Source organism: Callorhinchus milii, unplaced genomic scaffold (assembly GCF_018977255.1).
Source record: "Callorhinchus milii isolate IMCB2004 unplaced genomic scaffold, IMCB_Cmil_1.0 Scaffold7, whole genome shotgun sequence".
In the NCBI taxonomy this organism is placed as follows: domain Eukaryota; kingdom Metazoa; phylum Chordata; class Chondrichthyes; order Chimaeriformes; family Callorhinchidae; genus Callorhinchus; species Callorhinchus milii.
The window spans coordinates 21,635,324-21,653,182 of NW_024704748.1; the positions used below are offsets into that span (position 1 = coordinate 21,635,324).

The 17,859-nt window shown below is 38.8% G+C and overlaps 1 protein-coding gene across 4 annotated transcripts in view; it reads left to right on the forward strand.

Moving 5' to 3' along the window:
* LOC103180419 (serine/threonine-protein kinase 32C) overlaps positions 1-17,859 on the forward strand; it is an 80,450-nt gene that overhangs the window by 40,760 nt on the left and 21,831 nt on the right. For all 4 annotated transcript variants that reach the window (XM_042337076.1, XM_042337077.1, XM_042337078.1 and 1 more), the window contains exon 3: positions 16,032-16,183. In XM_042337076.1, coding sequence (XP_042193010.1) covers positions 16,032-16,183 — 152 coding nt within the window. The remainder of the gene's footprint in view (positions 1-16,031; positions 16,184-17,859) is intronic.

Sequence of the window (17,859 nt, forward strand, 5' to 3'; positions counted from 1 at the left end):
GAAGTAATCCTTTAAGTAAGATAATGTTAAATAATTTCTCATTTTAAAATGAGATGGATAAATATCTGTTTTAGATGAGAATTTGTCATAACAATAAAGCTTTCAGCCATTCTGCACCTTGGAGTCCCTCTGACTCGCTCCCCCCTTGTTAAAGACACGTTTCAAAGCGTTCTTTCTTGACTGTGCATTTGGTTACATTTCCCTTCCCCACCCACCTAGGCTTCGGCCCCCACCTCCAGTGCTTATCTCACATTGTTAAATGCTTTGAGACATCTGTCCAATGTGAAAGGCACTGTGGAGTTCTGCAGCGTATTGGTTAGAGCACTCGCATCACAAGCCAGAGGACCTGGGTTCGATTCCCGGGCAGGGCAAATCCTTAGGCAAGTTTCCTTGCTCCACATGACTCTGTTTACCCAGCAGTAATTAGGAACCCGGTTATTAGTCAATTGGCAGATCGCTTTCCGGGTGTAATAATAATAATTTGGCCACTCACTCAATCCACGACTGTTTGTGTTGTACGCAATGGGCTGCTGCATTTCGCCTACAAAATACACAGTCAATTCACTTTATAGTATGATCTGTGAAGCGCTTGAAACGTCTCAGATCAAATGCAAGGATTATTATTATATAAATGTAAACTTAATTACATTGTATCAAACATTCATTGAAGCATGATAGTTAAAATAGTTAAGAATAATGGATCCTGACCAACTTTATTTCATAGTTGACATCTAAGAGTACGTCAACTATGAAATAAAGCTGATCAGGATCCAATATTGTGGTTTATATTGTTGTGTCGATCCCTGTATTGTGTAAGTTTTATGTCATCAGTGGAAAGAGTAGATTCAGTAGTTTAATCAACTTTTTGCTTTACTTTTTTGACTTTGGATACTGGTGATTTTGAATTTGGGAGTGATGTTATTCCCGGGCACTGTAGCTCAGTGGTTAGAGCACTCGCTTTGCAAGTGAGAGACCTGAGTTCAATTCCAGGCAGAGCGAAACCTTGGGCAAGTTTCCTTACTCCAAACACCTAATAATAATCCCTCCAAAACAAAAAATAATAATAAATTGGTCATTTTCAATCTGCGACTGTTTGTGGGACATTGCTGTGCGCAATTGGCTTCCGAGTTCGCCCACAAATATACAGTCAATTCACTTTACAGTGTGTTCTGTGAAGCGCTTTGGGACGTCCTCCCGATGTGAAAAGCGCTATATCAAATACAAGGATTATTATTATTATTATTATTCCACGTTTTGCCCATTTTAAATCCAGTTATAATGGAATTTTTTTCAAGTTATGTATGATTACTGATCATAATCACTTTCTATGCTGCAGTCTGATGTGAGGGTGACAGGTAGAAAATGGGAATTTTTATTTCAGAGCTCAAGCCCTCTCAGGTAGAAGGTTCCATATATAGACTAGGTAATGGCCCACTTATGTCGAAAAGTGATGTGAAGCTCGACTCTGCTCCTGGTATGATTTCTATTTCACAAATGCTTAGTAACTGTTCTTCATGAACTAGATATTCAGGTGGGCATTAAAGATCCATGACACTATTCAAAAGGACAAGAGAGTTTCTTCCAGTGTCCTGGCCAACATTCCTTCAGGTCGATTGGTCAATTGGCTGTTTGTGCCAACTTTGCTGTGCACAGTTTGCTTGTTGCATTTGCCTAAAAATACATGGTCTATATACTTGACAGCAGTTGCCTATGACATACTTTGAGATGTTTCAATGTTATAGGCGCTATATCAAATGCAAGGATAATTATTTTTGTGTAGCATTGGAATAAAACATCTGGGGCTTAGGTTTGGATTGAGCCCAGACAAATGGATCACTAGTTTCTCAAAGGTTCCATATGAACAATGTTTAGACTGTCTCAAATGAGTTCCTGATAGATGCAGCTCACAGCACCAAATGTTCTGTTACTTTGCTCTAATTTGGCACCCTCATTCAGAGAAGCCATAAAGAGGTGAATTTTCATGTAATTTACTTCAACACAGTATAGACGTCAAGTCACTCCTACCATCGGTGGCCGGGCTTTCAGCCTCTCTGCCCCCACACTCTGGAACTCCATCCCACGGACCCTTCGCCTCGTTTCCTCCCTTGCCTCATTCAAGGCCGGTCTCAAGACTCTTCTCTTCGACGTGCCTTTGGTCGCCCTCCCACCTCTCCGCCTTCCCTCATCCTTACACCACCCCTCCCCCATGCTCGGGCCCCGACTCCTGACTGTTCAGCGCTTTGGGACATCCTCCCGATGTGAAAGGTGCTCTATAAATGTAATGTTGTTGTTGTTTAGTACATGTAGTTTTGAGTGGGATCTAACTTAACATCAATCAACAATCATTAAGCTTGGATATTTTAGTGATGTTAATTTCAGTCGTATATAGGTTATTATTATTTTGCTACATTTTTGGAAAGGCTGATCAGTAACGCCTCCAAATCTATTGTCAAGTCACCACTTACATCATTGTCTATGTGTTGTGCCATGTTAGGTAAGCACAGGAAGTACTTGCTGACATTGATTCCTTCCTTTGAGAATCGTAAATTCCTGTGCATAGAGAACAGCAGCAACCGGGAACTCAGTCATTTTTTAGCCCTTTGTTTCCAATGTAACCTCTGAGCTTTTGGACTCACAACATCTCGTTGCAATGGGGGAATCCTCTGTATTCATATTTATTTGAATAGAGTGGGAGGCCTACAAAAGAAGTACAATATGTTTCTCAGCAGTTCCTGGTTGGAATTAATGTAAAGGCTTCCAGGTGCTGGCACACGTCTGTGACCTTTTTGGAGGTAACAGCAATAAATACATTCTGACTCAGAACTGTGTTGAATTAAAGTAACATTCAAAGGTATAATCATTTCTATGTTTATTTGTCTTCTTCTAAAGTCTCACTGAATTTTGCTGGGATACGAGTCCACAGACTCCAGTCGTTCTCAGGTGTCACACCAAAATAGCTATTCTTCATGTGTGAACCCCAACAGGAAGTGCTGGTGCATGTGCATGACCTTGTGCACGACCTAACCCTAACCCTTCCATAACCTTGGAAGGAAACACAACTATAATAGATTTTGCTCTTAACTGATTTCCACATGTACACATTTCTAGCGGCAGAGCTCTCGTGAATGTGAAGATTCCCCCCTCCCCACATATCCCAAGGGTACAGAGATCCGTTGCATTGCTCCTGCTGTTGCCCCAGATGGGATCAGCTAACGCAGCACAGACTAGAGTTCAAGAGGCCTCCCATACTTGCATGGTTCATTTCCAATCCATCCATGGCTTTACCAACTGAATCATTAGTAAAGCTTTTATACGGTAATTTTGATCAATAAAAAAGAAGTGGGATATGAAATTATAAAATATTCAGTGTGCACTTACATTTAAATTTACATACATAGTCCCTGAAGTAGATTACTTTTATTTCCATGACTAGGTTATGGTGCTCACTAGGTCATGAGTGATTTTAATAATGCCCATTTTTAGAAAGCATTGGTCATGCACAGAGACGGAGCTGTTATGTGGTGAGCTGTCGTTCACTTCTGGCCAGAAGTCTCTAGGCAACAGTGTGAAAATTCCCTGAATATTGATTTAAATATTCCATTTTTAGGCTTGTCTCAGCCTCAAATAACACTTGCTGCACCATTGAGTCAGGTGAAAGACTCATTATAGGACACAAAGCAGTATTTCTGCATTAAAAAAAATAGAAGATCATCCTTAGTTACTGAATGAATCATCTTGGTGCTTGTATGATATATCAAGTCTGAACATTTCTATTTCATAATTGTCAGACCCACAGAATGTCTATTTTGTTATTTGTGATTTGAATAATACTGAGTCTGTTTCAGTCTTCACGTCAAATGCTGATGTGACCAAAATGAAAATAACTCAATCTGAAAACTACCCAACTCCAACACGCTATAGTCATCAGTGAATCTAAGTATGGTCCACGCCTTTATCACCTCAAGGCTGGACTATGGGAACTCTCCTCTCGCCGGCCTTCCCGGCACCTCCCTCCACAAGCTGCAGGTCATTCAGAACTCTGCAGCTCATGTATTGTCCCGCACCAGGCTTCGCGACCACATCACTCCCACCCTCGCTCGCCTCCACTGGCTTCCCATCCCCCAGAGGATCGAATTCAAGATCCTCATCCTCACCTACAAGGCCATTCACGGCCTTGCTCCCTCCTACCTCTCCGACTTACTATCCCCCTACTTACCTGCCCGTACCCTCCGTTCCTCTGGCTCCGGTCTGCTCCACATTCCCCGCCCCAACCGCCCTACCATCGGTGGCCGGGCCTTCAGCCTCTCAGCCCCTAGGCTCTGGAACTCCATCGCCCAGTGCCTTCGCCTTGCTTCCTCCCTTTCCTCCTTCAAGGCCGGTCTCAAGACCTTTCTCTTTGACCGTGCCTTCAGCTCCCCTCTCGACTCTCTACCCCCTCCTCGCTCCCTCCCTTCCCTCCCCTCACCCTGACCATTTCCCCCTTGCCCGGGTCCTGATCCAACTGTCCAGCTCCTTGGGACGTCCTTCCGATGTGAAAGGAGCTCTATAAATGAAATCTTGTTGTTGTTGTTGTTGTAAGTAGTATCTAGCATCCATTACTATTGTTTAGAGAGTGCTGAATGGCGCTTAACAGTCTCATTAGAGAAGTGTTGCTATGGGGTTTTAGGAGTCCCGAGACTATATATATATATATATATATACAGAGAGAGAGAGAGAGAGAGAGAGCAGTGTTACAGTGCGGGGGCGTAATAATTCTTATTATTCCAATAATAACAATCCCTAACATCCAGGCTTGACTATGCAAACTCCCTGCTTGTTGGCCTCCCCAATTCCTCCTTCCATAGGCTGCAGGTCATCCAGAACTCTGCAGACCGTATCTTCTCCCGCACTAGGCTCCATGAACCTATCACTCCCATCCTCGCCCGACTCCACTGGCTTCCCATCACACAGAGGATACAGTTCAAGATCCTGGTCCTCACCTTCAAAGCCCTTCATGGCCTTGCTTCCCCCTACCTCTGCGACCTCCTATCCTCCTACCAACCTAGTTGCAGCCTCTGCTCAGCGGGCTCCTGCCTGCTTCACGTCCCCCGCCTCGCACTTACCACCATTGGCAGGCAGGCCTTCAGCCACTCTGCCCCCATCTTCTGAAACTCCACCCTGCAGTCCCTCCGCCTCGCTTGCCTCCTTCAAAACCAGTCTCAATACCCTCCTTTTCGATCATGCCTTTGATCACCCTCCTTCCCCCACCTGCCCTACACCCTCCCCAATCCCGACCCTCAGCCTGGGTCCAAAACACTGATTGTCCAGCGCCTTGGAACATCCTCCCGACATGAAAGGTGCTATAAAAACATACTTTTGTTGCTGTTGTCTTTTCAAAAAAGTAATAATAATAATTCTGTCACTCAATCCATGACTATTTGTGGAACACTGCTGTGCGCAGTTGGCTGCCATTTTTCACCCACAAAACACACAGTCACTATACTTTACAGTATATCCTGTGAAGCACTTTGAGACATCTCGAAGACGTGATCAGGCACTGTATCAAATGCAAGCATTATTATTATCATTGTATTACAGTATCCATTTAACATCACTTTAAACTGGATAATGATCATTATTATTAATATTATTATTGTTATTGTTTCCTATTCATCTTAGTCATTTTGCTTTCCATGGCTAGTATTAATATGGCTGGGGTTCTAGTTTGGAATCTGCTTCTGTTGATCATGACTGGGCCTTATAGCTTTGTCATAGAATATGTGCCAATACTATTAAATTATGCACCATGTAGCACCCTGCCAAACTTCCCTAGTGAGATTAGGAGAGTTTGAAAGTCACTGACTATATTCTGAGTTTACTCTCTGCTTGAAGTACAATACTCCACCAACACAGAATTTTCTCATTGTACAACAGTTTCTTAGAAACCTCAATAAACAGCATATTTGGAACAATACTTAAGTTTACAAATTATGTCGCATTATGACGGATGCCGGGTAGAGAATGTCGACGTAATTGACATATTTGACCAACGAGTGAAGTTGGACCACATGACAAACAACCTTGAAAGGAGATTTCCAACGATCTCACACACATGACTTTTAATAGTATGAAAAAATGTTCTTATATAAGTGAACTACTGCAACTGCTGCATTTGAAGCTCTTTGGTGCATAACCTAGAAAAAAAATTATTTGGATCTACTAAATTTGTAGACCGTGTACGCTTTCTCTCACTGTCCCAAGCGGCAATACCTTGACAGCAATTGATATGGGTTCTAACTATAGCATAATCTTGGGATCATAATGCTTAATACAGCAGCAGCATATATGACCTTAGCAAAACTGCTATCCATTATAGTGACAACTACACTTGGAAGGTCTTAAAAAATAAAACCCATACCTTACATAGCAAGGCTACAATATTGTGACAAATTAGAGGTATCAGAAACTGCTGGCATAAATATGACTAACATAAATATCTTAGCAATGGAAGCTGCTATTATATAGCATTTCATCAGCCCAAATCCAAATGATCATGTAGGAAAAGTTAATTTTCAACAAGCTTTACCTGAATAAGTGAGTGTTTATTCACATATGTTATAGCTACCTTTGAAAATTGTCTTCAATAGAAATAAAATTAACAATAAATAGAGATGTATTGATTTTATATTCCATTTTCTTTGTATACATAAATACAGTAGGACATCATTCTTTCCCAATGGATTTTAACCAGCTGTCCCATCTCATCCATCCTCTATTTAATACAGCAAAAATGCCAACCAAATAGTTCTGAATAATTTAAAACTTACTTGTGAAACTTAAATGCCCTAAAAAGAACTATTGAGCTTTTAACAACAGATTACATAACTCTGAGTTGAAAGGATCAAATTAATTTTACTATCAAGCTTTTTTTTAGGGTAGGATATATAGAACATTGATTCTATGATTTTTGTTTAACTTGTAAGAAAACATTTTTTTCCTTCCAATAAACTACAAACCATTTACAATCACATAGTCTCTTTAACTTATTAATAATCACATTAATAAACTTTAAAGGAAGACATGGCAAGTGAATTCTCGATCTCACCTCCTGCACTTGGAAATAAAGTTGAACAGTCAACCCAGGTTGTATTGGATATGATACACAAACAAAAACTGTGTTGTTAATGTTCTTAAAAGCCACACTTCTAGAAGTTTATGAAATGCTGTCTAAAATTTATATCTCCCAGATAATGGAACTACTTCCTATTTGTTGCAGATGTTTAACTGGGTGCCTAAGTTCTTTTTGAATAGAAGCTTTGTGTTAGCTATGCTGCAGTACTCAGGTTTGCAGGCCAGGTACATATCCTGTCACCTACCTGACCTCCCCCTAAACCTCTCTGAACCCGTATGCAACCTAGGGGTCAGGTTCGACCCCCAATTATCCTTCCTCCCCCATTTCCGGTCCCTCACCAGCACCATTTTCTTCCACTTCTGACGCATCGCCCGTCTCCGTCAATACCTCTCTCCGAAAGCCGCTGAAACCCTGGTCCATGCCTTTGTCACCTCTCGGCTGGACTATTCAAATGCTCTCCTCGTCGGCCTCCCCTCCACTACCATCCATAAATCCAGATTATTCAAAACTCTACCGCCCGCATTCTCACCCGCACCAAACTCCGCTCCCCGATCACCCCAGTCCTTGCCAGACTGCACTGGCTGCCTGTCCCAGAGAGGATCGATTTCAAGATCCTCACCCTTGTATTCAAGTCCCTGCACTCCTCTGCACCCCCCAACCTCTCTGACCTCCTCTCTCCTCACAACAGTGCCCGTTGCCTTCATTCCTCTGGGTCTGGCCTCTTCCTCGACCCCCGAGTCCTCCACTCCACCCTCGGTGGCTGTGCCTTCAGCCACTATGCCCCGAGGCTCTGGAACTCCCTTCCTCACTCCCTTTGTCTCGCCCACTCTCTTCCTATTTTCAGGTCTCTGCTGAAGACCTTTCTTTTCGACCGCGCCTTTGGTCACCTTCCTCCCCCTCCCCCTGGCTCAGTCCCGGGATCCGTTACTGTGAAGCGCTCTGAGACTTATCCCACAAAATCGACACAGAGGAAACAACTTGCTGAGGTGATTCACTTTCTAGTTCTCTGGGTAACAGAACCAGGACAGAACAGATAAGGATGAGAGAAAATTTAGCAAATTGTAAATTCAAAAATCCATATTATTATTTAAAATATCAATACAACAGATATATATTATATAGACATACATATTCTGTAGCTTATGTTGCTTATTCAAAATGAAAGGCTTTTAAAAATCAGTAGCTTTGGATAACTGTAAAATGTGCGGTTCCTTCCAATCTGTAGAAGCCTTGCAAAACTCATTAATTGCTTTGTGTATTCTTGCCTTTTGTAAAAGTTGCTGTGGATACTGAACATCTCCTTTTATACAACTTGTCCATTACTGAAGAAGTAAAAGCTAATTGCACTAAATGTACACATTACCAGCATCTCAAGGAAAGCAAGGATTGCACAAGACTAATGGACTAAGTGCTACCTCACTGACAAGCAAATTAAGTATAGAAAAGTTTCTTATTAGGTCATCTTGCACTTTTTTATTGGGTCATCTTGCCTATTTTACAAAAATCTTGGAAACTGACTGATAAGGTCAAAAGATTGCTTGAACAAAAACAGCCAATTTTTTTATCTAGTTACGATAGATTCATTTCCTAGAGGCTCAAACACCCACACCGTGACCCAGATTCTAAACTGCTAAAGAAATCAGATTTTCTCCTTCCTACACGGATCCATTTTAAACAAGGTACTCGTCCTCGCAGAGTCACAAAAAACTCTCAGCTCTCCAGTTTACAGTAAGTTAAGTGATAGTAACCTTCTTTAATCTCTCACTAAACACGAAGCCTCACAGAATAAAACGGACTCAGTGTGCAAATGAATAAGCAAAAGCAAAATGTAGTAAATTCATATTAACTCAATGAGCTTGAAAGGTAAAGTATATAATCAAAGTTACATGTACTAAGTATCATTTTATCAATCCTGTTTAAACAGTCAGCTTATAAAACATTCATTAAAAGACCCAGGTGTGTGATTTATATCTCACAGGTGGGCTGACTCAAGAACTCAAGAGAGAGTGAGTTATGATGAATTTCAGAAGTAGAATATAAATCCTGTCATATGCTATGTTTTTACAACAACTCCTGTGAAGTGCTTTGAGACATCTTCCTGACATGAAAGGTGCTATATCAAATGTAATTCATTATTATTGTTGTGCAGGCATAGAATGTTTCTGTTTCATGCACTCTTTGTGATCAAAAATACTTCTTATAGGTCTAATAACACCATCTACATCCAAGCATGATAACCTTAGATTGTATAATGGAATAGCTTTATTTGCTGAAACGTAGCTGCAACGTACAGGATAGCGACAAGAGACCACTGAAAGATTCTCATGGTATATGAAAATCATCCCATTTTTCTTTCAGTATAATATTACAAAATAGTACTCGTTATCACAATAATAACGAATAATTCTTTAAAACCAAACATTTGGTGCTTTTCAAATGTAATTGTCAGCATAAATAATGCTTCTTCAATGTTACCTTCTACAGATTTTGATGGATGTGTTAATAGGATTAATCTGGTCACTGACAAAATAAATAAGCTACAGTTGTGGGTCCTCTGTAAACTGTTGCTATATTTAATGTTTCAAGCAACTAAATCTTCTTTCTGTGCTTCTACTTTGGAAGATGAGTCGTCTCTTGGAGAGAGAACAAGTTTTATATGAAACAGACAACCTTGATTTACTAGATCCAAGATTGCTGCAACTTAAAGGTCTCTTATTCCACAGAAATCACCTTGCAATAAAAATGTACATACTTATAAATAGTTAGCTTATTAATTATAATTATTTCACGAGTTTGTCGGCTCATCTGTCTGCTGTAGAATTGTCTCTCAATCTGAACTTTTATTGAGAGATTTGCCTCATGGTAAAGTTTCATTGTCAACCGTAGCAATGGGTCTGTTCCAAGCTGATTGGTTTCAGATAGCTCATTGTGCTGCTTGGTATCTGGAATACAACCTGGTATTGAATGAGTTGGATTTAATGAGAAGTATATTTTTTTAATTTTAGCTGCCCTTGTTATCATTTGCAATGTTAAAATTCTTGTTCTTAGCCAATCTTTTCAGACCAGCAATTTCTAACAGGCTGTGAATTTGAACCTGTGTACTCATTGCTTTAAATTAATGGATAAATGGAAATAAAATGATTGGTTTAGTGGTGTATTATTGACAGTTAAAGCAAAATTGCTGTTATACTCATTATGGATAATCGTTGCTATCTCCTTATAACCTGCTAGAATTTTATTTTCACTGCCTTTGGTGTAACTGCAAAAAATGACAACACTTGCACTTGAGTCTCCCAATCTAATTACATTCTGTCCACCTGTCTGATTCATATCTATTGCTTTTGTGTTTGTTGCAAGCAATACGCCGAGTGTGAACCTCTCAGGTACCAGTAGTAACTCATCATTCACCAGTGGACCAGGGTCTACCCATACTCCAAAACCTAGTACATGAAGGGGAAAGCGAGAGGTCATTGCACTAGCATTTTGTAAGCTCTACTTCATCCCTGCAGGCCATTTCCAGTGAAAGCTTCATGTGCAACAAATTGCACAGCAAATAGAGCATATGGAGGCAGAGGTCTGAAATCATCCTGTTCATATGCTTTTGAGCTTGATAAGAAAATACAGAATAAGACTATCTGCAGAGATATGCCCTAAGGATTCTTCATCCGTCCTGCACCCAGATATATATTCACATGACCAGGAAATCATGGAGATACATGTCCAGTTTTAAACTTAATGTACGGACCCAGCTGGTTATTTATTTCTAAACCTTGTAGGAGTCCATTCACATGGCTGTCTTCTGTGTTACTGCAAATGTGACAGAAGGGTGTTTGCTTTTCTGCCTCCAGGTTTCTAGAAAAAAATCGAGAGTGATCTAGAATCTGTTAAGACAGGCATTTTACAGAAAAAATAATAATTCAGCCCAGAGGCCTACATTATGATGCCACTAGTACTAAGATGTGTAATGATATCACCAGCGGGATCCTGCTCTCCTGTTTTTAAACATTTGGAGGTTTTACGCCAAATGGCCAGCCCTGCAAATCAGAACTCCTGTTTTACCTGAAAATCCCGAGCCCTTTCGGGGACAGGCAATGTGAATCTGGGTCGAGTAACAACCGTAACACAATTGAAGAAAAATAATGGAATCAAAATCACGAGGCGAGATGCTGTGGTGGAGAAATATTCTATTGGAAACAAAGTAATACTAATATATGAAAAGGTAATGCAGGAAATCGTAAAAATCTGTTGCAAATTACAGTTCAAAACATTACAGCAAACTCATCACGAAAACTACATTTCTGAGCTGAATTTCTGTGAGTATTTTTGCACAATACAAGAACCGGATGAATGCACATCTGGCTCTGCTGCTTGCTACAGTTAGTCTTGCAGCAGTTGGGCACATTATTATTATTATTATTATTATTATTATTATTATTATTATTATTATTATTATTATAGTGTTCACGAAACAGTAAGAGGCTTGCTGCTCTGGCTTTGTGTGCGGGAACTGATCCATTAATGACTAAAACAGATAGCAATTAAGCAAGAAATAGTTTTCAATTGCCATTTTGAAACTAAATAGTAAAATAATATCCATTCCATTATTGGAGTCACTGATGTGAACTTTTCCAGAAAATAAAACTTTTATTTTAAACGGACTATCTTCAATTTCTTGTCATGGAACAGTTCCAATCACTATACTTAGATACTTCGACTCACTGATAATAATAGTAAGAAATCAGTAAAATCTAATTTAGCATTTGTGCTTTAAAACCTGCAGTTAACATTTATTTCCAACTTAATTGCAACTCAGTTAAATCAATATATATAATTTCCTTGGCTTTTTCTTCTTGTAGATACCCAGGAGTGAGTCCAAATACAGTTTGGGGGTGTAACATACATTTTATACATTCATTCTACATAAAATACCTTTAATAAATGATGAAAGTAAGAATAATTTCAATGAAATTTTAATTATGTTGGATTTAAAAAAAAGTGAAACAGAATAATAATGCACTTAAAGCAATATACACAAAAGCAAATGATGCCCTTGTATAAATTATACATTAGATGGGAAGTGTGTAGGATTGCTGTGTTTGGGGACAGCCAATTTAAAAAGAAATTAAAGTATTCTGTAGCCAATCAAAAATTAATGATCACTGTCAAATATCTGAATAACAAATTTTGAATTTGCTGATATGTGGATGGCACTAATCTGAATTTTCACTTGCATTTTGATTGTGTAAATGGTACAACTTTGAGCAGAAGCTGCTGCAACTTTAAAAATAAGTAAAAATGGGCCTTGCTCCCTTTAAAAGCTCAGTTAAGAGCACTGGCCTCACAAGCGAGAGATCTGGGTTCGATTCCCGGTAGGTCGAAACCTTGGGCAAGTTTCCTTACTCCACACGCCTGATAATCCCTCAAGAAAAAAAACAGTAATAAATTGGTCACTTCAATTCACGACTGTTTGTGGGACACTGCTGTGCGCAATTGGCTGCTGCATTTCGCCCATAAATATGCAGTCAATTCACTTTACAGTTATTTGCCCACAAATATAGAGTCAATTCGCTTTATAGTATATTCTGTAAAGCGCTTTGAGACGTCTAGAAGACGTGAAAAGCGCTATATCAAATGCAAGGATTATTATTATCATTATTATTAAAAGGTGGTGTGCAAAAGGTTATACCACCCACTGAGAGAAAATTACCAATTAAGTTTCCATTTGTCAAACATACCACCCTCTAATGCTGTAAGATACAATCACTGCACATACAGCTGTGGGAACTGGTACTTATGGTTGAATTGCAGAGATCAGGGAATGCATTGCACAACATTACATCAGCATAGCTATATCAATTAATAGGCTTGACACCATTGCAAGTTGGCAGCTGTAGACATAAACTTAGTTGTTTGATATCAATTACTATAATTGTCAGCAGCTTTCAATAGGGTCTTCAAACAATTCAATGTGGACACCACAACTGCGAATCATATAGGTAGCCTCTCATCAGCTAGGGAGGTGAGTAACACATATTTGTATGCACACAGCATATACTTAATTAGATTATTAACAAGTCTCTTTTGAGGCGGCCCAGTGAAAGGTAAAACACTCTTTTTAACACTCCATCTTTTGGTTTGGAGATTTCCATGCTCTGGAATATCTAGCACTGTCTTGTCAGCACTGCAGTTTAAACAGTGTCACATTAATTAAGCATTTTAATTTAAATACTATGTGTAACTGTCACAATGGTGCAACTGTGAGGCACTAATATCTATCCACGGAGAAATACAAAGACAGCTGTGTGACTGAGAGATTTGGCTCGAATCCAGGAGACAAACATATCAATGTGTGTGCAATATTCATTTCACTTTTTACACACCAATCACTTAATAGTTATTATCTATAAACACCACAGGTTGACAGATTGATGTTCTTTAATAACAAAAGTTAGTGTATAAGCAGCTAATAATGGTTATAACATCACCCAAGCTAGGCAGAATCTGATAAGTCGTCTTATCAGTTTGTTACGAATTCAAAAGCAACCCTGTCTCTCATTCTTTTTCCACTCCTCAGGCATGTTTTCACTTTATTATTGTCTTCACATGATACTGATAATTGAAAATCATGTTTTCTGTTCAAAATCAATCCTCTTGTATGACCTCAAAATAATTACATTTCTTACCTCCCCAAGTTTTCCTATCCACCTGCAAAAAATTCCTTTTTTTAAAACAAACCTACACCATGTAAAACAACTTTGGTACTTGACATAGTTTTTACAGTATAAATAAATGAATATCTCACATAGAATTTCTGACTTCATCCTTAAGATGATGAATAAACTTTTGGTTTAGTTTTAAATAGGTCACTATTGCACTTGTTTTTAATACATATTGAATATTCCATAATCCATCCTGTATATTTATTGTTTCAATTTTTTTAGTTCGAAGTTATACTATTCACGATAGCACATTTTTACCCCGCCGAGGGCTGGATTAAACAGGGAGCTAGATATTATCATGGGTTTAAGTTGTCCTGGCTTGATTCGGCATATAAACTACATACAGATTATCTGGACCAATGAAGCCAAACAATCTGAGATGCTGACTACAGCAGTATCATGCTATTTAGGTTTACTTACAGTGTGAATAGGGTGTGGACTAATAAGGACAGTAGGCCACCTGACTCACTTTATGAAGCATCCTGTGTGCTAAAAAAAACCTTTCCAGGTTATCAGGTACTTCACATAACTTCCGGCGCGTTATGTTCATGCAGCACACAGGAAGTGACGTCAGCCGTAACTCTGCAAGTCAGATATTTTTAGCGCAGGATCCGGCCTGTGTACAAGTACAAGAGTAGCCAATGCAGAAGCATTAACCAGTTATTGAGTCACACCTGAGATTTACTGTGTAAGATTGTAATATTCCAAAACAAATGACTGGCAAGAGATGTGCTTCTCACTGCGAAACCATCTTAATGACCTTCCTTCCACATTCTTTAAGCTTCTTGGTCAAGAACTGTCAAACTCTGTCAATAAAGGTTGCTGAGTTTGAATGTCATTCCACAGTGGGTTTCAATCTTGGGGCACCTGATTCAGTGTTCAAAGCTTTTTGGCTCTAGCTATATTTACAAAATCATGCAAATCTAAAGAAGCTACTGATTTTCGAACATTGGTTCTTCAGTGATTTAAGCACAGAACGTAGAAATGTTAAAAATGAAACAATAGCTCATTGTACACTTAAAGGATAATCTGTGGAATGTACTTTCAATGTGGAATAATTTTCCTTTTCAGGTCTCACCGACGCAGGTTTTGTAAAACAAAATCCTCCCCAATGAGGACTCACATTTCAAGTTGGGTAGAGGCCAGACCCACTCGGCTGATATCAGCCACAGACTCAGTCACGAAGTAACAGCGAGGATTAGTGTCTCTTTAGTTTTTGGATGCCACTTTGGAGCTGTTAATTGACTTTTCTGAATCAACAGAAGAGCATGCGGTTACCCTACCAACCAGCTCCAATAGTGACATACATGTCCTGCAATACAGGGACTATATTAACTGGAATATTACCTTTGCCATACTTCCCATCCACACAACCACACCAGGCAATTAGTATATTATCTTCAGAACCATATGCATGATAAGTTGTAAATCTATCACCTTGATCATTCGGTTGAGAAATTGAATCAAAGGTTCTACCTGCCTTTCAGATGGACAACAAGATCTCATGATAAAAGAGAAGGGAGTTTCTCCCAATGTCCTGGCCAACAATTCCCTAGATAAAATTGGTCATTCACTTGATGGTTGTTTGTGGGACATGACTGCAAATTAACTGCAACGATTGCAGAAAAATATACAGTAACAACATTTCACAGTAAACTCTTGTGAAGCTCTGAGACGTCTCGATGATGTGATAAGGTGTTATGTTAAATGCAAGTATTATTATTATTATGTTATTGCAGTTTAGATCACTCTGTAGAAGTAGTTTCTAAGTGGTTTTCAGTGATGGGTCAACCAGACCAATAATACTGCCCATTACACTTGATTGGATATTACTTAGTATATTTGAACTTCCCAAAATAACCACTTTCTGGAAGAGGTGGACATTTTCTGCATTGGGTATCTTGTCAAGCCGTTTCTGAATTGTATTATTAACAGTCGCTGTTGCACCAATGATTATAGGAACGATGCTTGTTTGGCACAGACACATGTGTCTGCATTCAATTTGTAAATCAACATACTTCCTGATCTTCTCTAGTTCCTTATTTCACTGGGATTATTATAATTATTATTATTAATAATAATAATATAAGCCCCACAATTGTGCTTTAAATCCTCTCATTTGGTAGAGTTCTTTGAAAAAAAATTCTAATTCCCTTTATATTGTTACACGAGTGACCCATTTCTTTTTTTTCTTCTTCCAGGTGTGTATTGTACAAAAGAGGGACACAGAGAAGATGTATGCTATGAAGTACATGAATAAACAACAATGCATCGAAAGAGATGAGGTCCGAAACGTATTTAGGGAACTGGAGATCCTGCAAGAAATTGAATATGTTTTCTTAGTAAACCTCTGGTGACTATCTCAAGTTTTTGATTCTATTAAAGTACTGTCATTTTTGTTCAATGTTATTGCCTTAAATTTTTCTAAATTAGAACTGATCCAAAAATATGCTAACTTATTTTTCTATCATACTGGGAATCTATGAACAAACAACGAGCAACAGTAGGTCAAGCAACACAAACTAAATGCAGTCTACCAAACAGCAATCTTGATGCAAATTGCTGAAATTGCAGTCAGCACTAATCATAACAGGCAGAAATATAGTCCAGCTCCGAGATTTGTAGCCAATTTGGGTTGAATTGTTTTATTTAACAGAACTTTGAAAAAATATAAAAATAATAACAATCATAATAATAATCATAATAATAAAAAAAGTCTCAAATCTGGCATAATTGGAAACAAATATAGAAATTTGAAACTAGAAATCCACAGGTCAACAGAACTCTGAGAGATGAAGTCGAATTGATGTTTCAGGCCAGAGCCAATTATGAAGTTTTGTATTGGAAATCGTTTTTCCGATGTTTTGGATGTTATTTGACCAGCTGTGGATTTTGAAACATCTTTTTTTAAAAAAAAATTCCGGCATCTGCATTTTTCATTTATTCCGATCTTAAATTAGATCAGCAACATTTCTGTGGGTCTACTTGGTCCTATGCCCAACCCATACTGTCAGCCCGTGGATGATTTGCAGCGTGCTTTTCTGTTGAGCTAGTTTCTGTATTAGTAGATGAACATTTCCCTCTTTTTCTCCCCCCCCCCCCAACCTGTTGGGATTACAGGCATCAATTACCACTTTAAAATGTATTATTTTTTAAGAGTTTATTGACCTTGGTGATGGCTTTGGTAAATCTCTAACTGTTGCCTAGCAGCTTGAGTAGTTGTTGTCTTACTTCATAACTAGAAGGTCATAAGCCTGAGGGCGCTCTGTTCCGTACTCACTTGTCTTGGCTGGGTGAGTTTCGTCCATTTGCTTGGCGAGGCATAGTACATAATCAGTAGTTTATTATTGTCTTCTGACAGTTAGAAACAAGGAATGGAAAAGTCCACAGCCTGATTCCTAAAGTTAACTAGTTTAAGTCGCAGATTACTATCAATTCTGACTGAATTATTCGGGTTTTATTGGTACCTTAAATGATTAGCTATTGTAAGGAAGAGCCAAAGATATCTGAAATTTATGAATCAGGAATGTTTGGTGTCGTTTCTGCCGACCAGATAAAATGTTGAACTCTCCCTTATGCCTAGTTTGTCTCCCTAAGCTTCTTTGTTGGGAAATTGTTGTGCTCTCCCCCTCCCACTTTCCCCCTGTTATTTGCAAAAAGATGTATGAAGACTTTCAGCAAAACCAAGCTACCATTGTTTTCTATAAATATCAACTTATTTGGAGCATTTTGACATACATTATTAAAGAAACACACAGTATAGCAAAACAAGTATAAGAATAGACTCCTCTATTGGTTGCACAAATGTGATGTCTCCTTGTTCAAGATAAAATTAAAAGTAAATTTGCATTTAAATGGATTATTGCATAGATGGGAGGACATGTTTGGCTTAATGAATTTTGAAAACTAAATGTTTTCCAGTGATGTGTTCCATTCCACTGTGATAGTTTGTCGTTGTTTAATACAGTACTAGGTATGGTTCCACAAAACTTTTGCATCTAACAGTCAATTTTAATGCAATAATAAAAT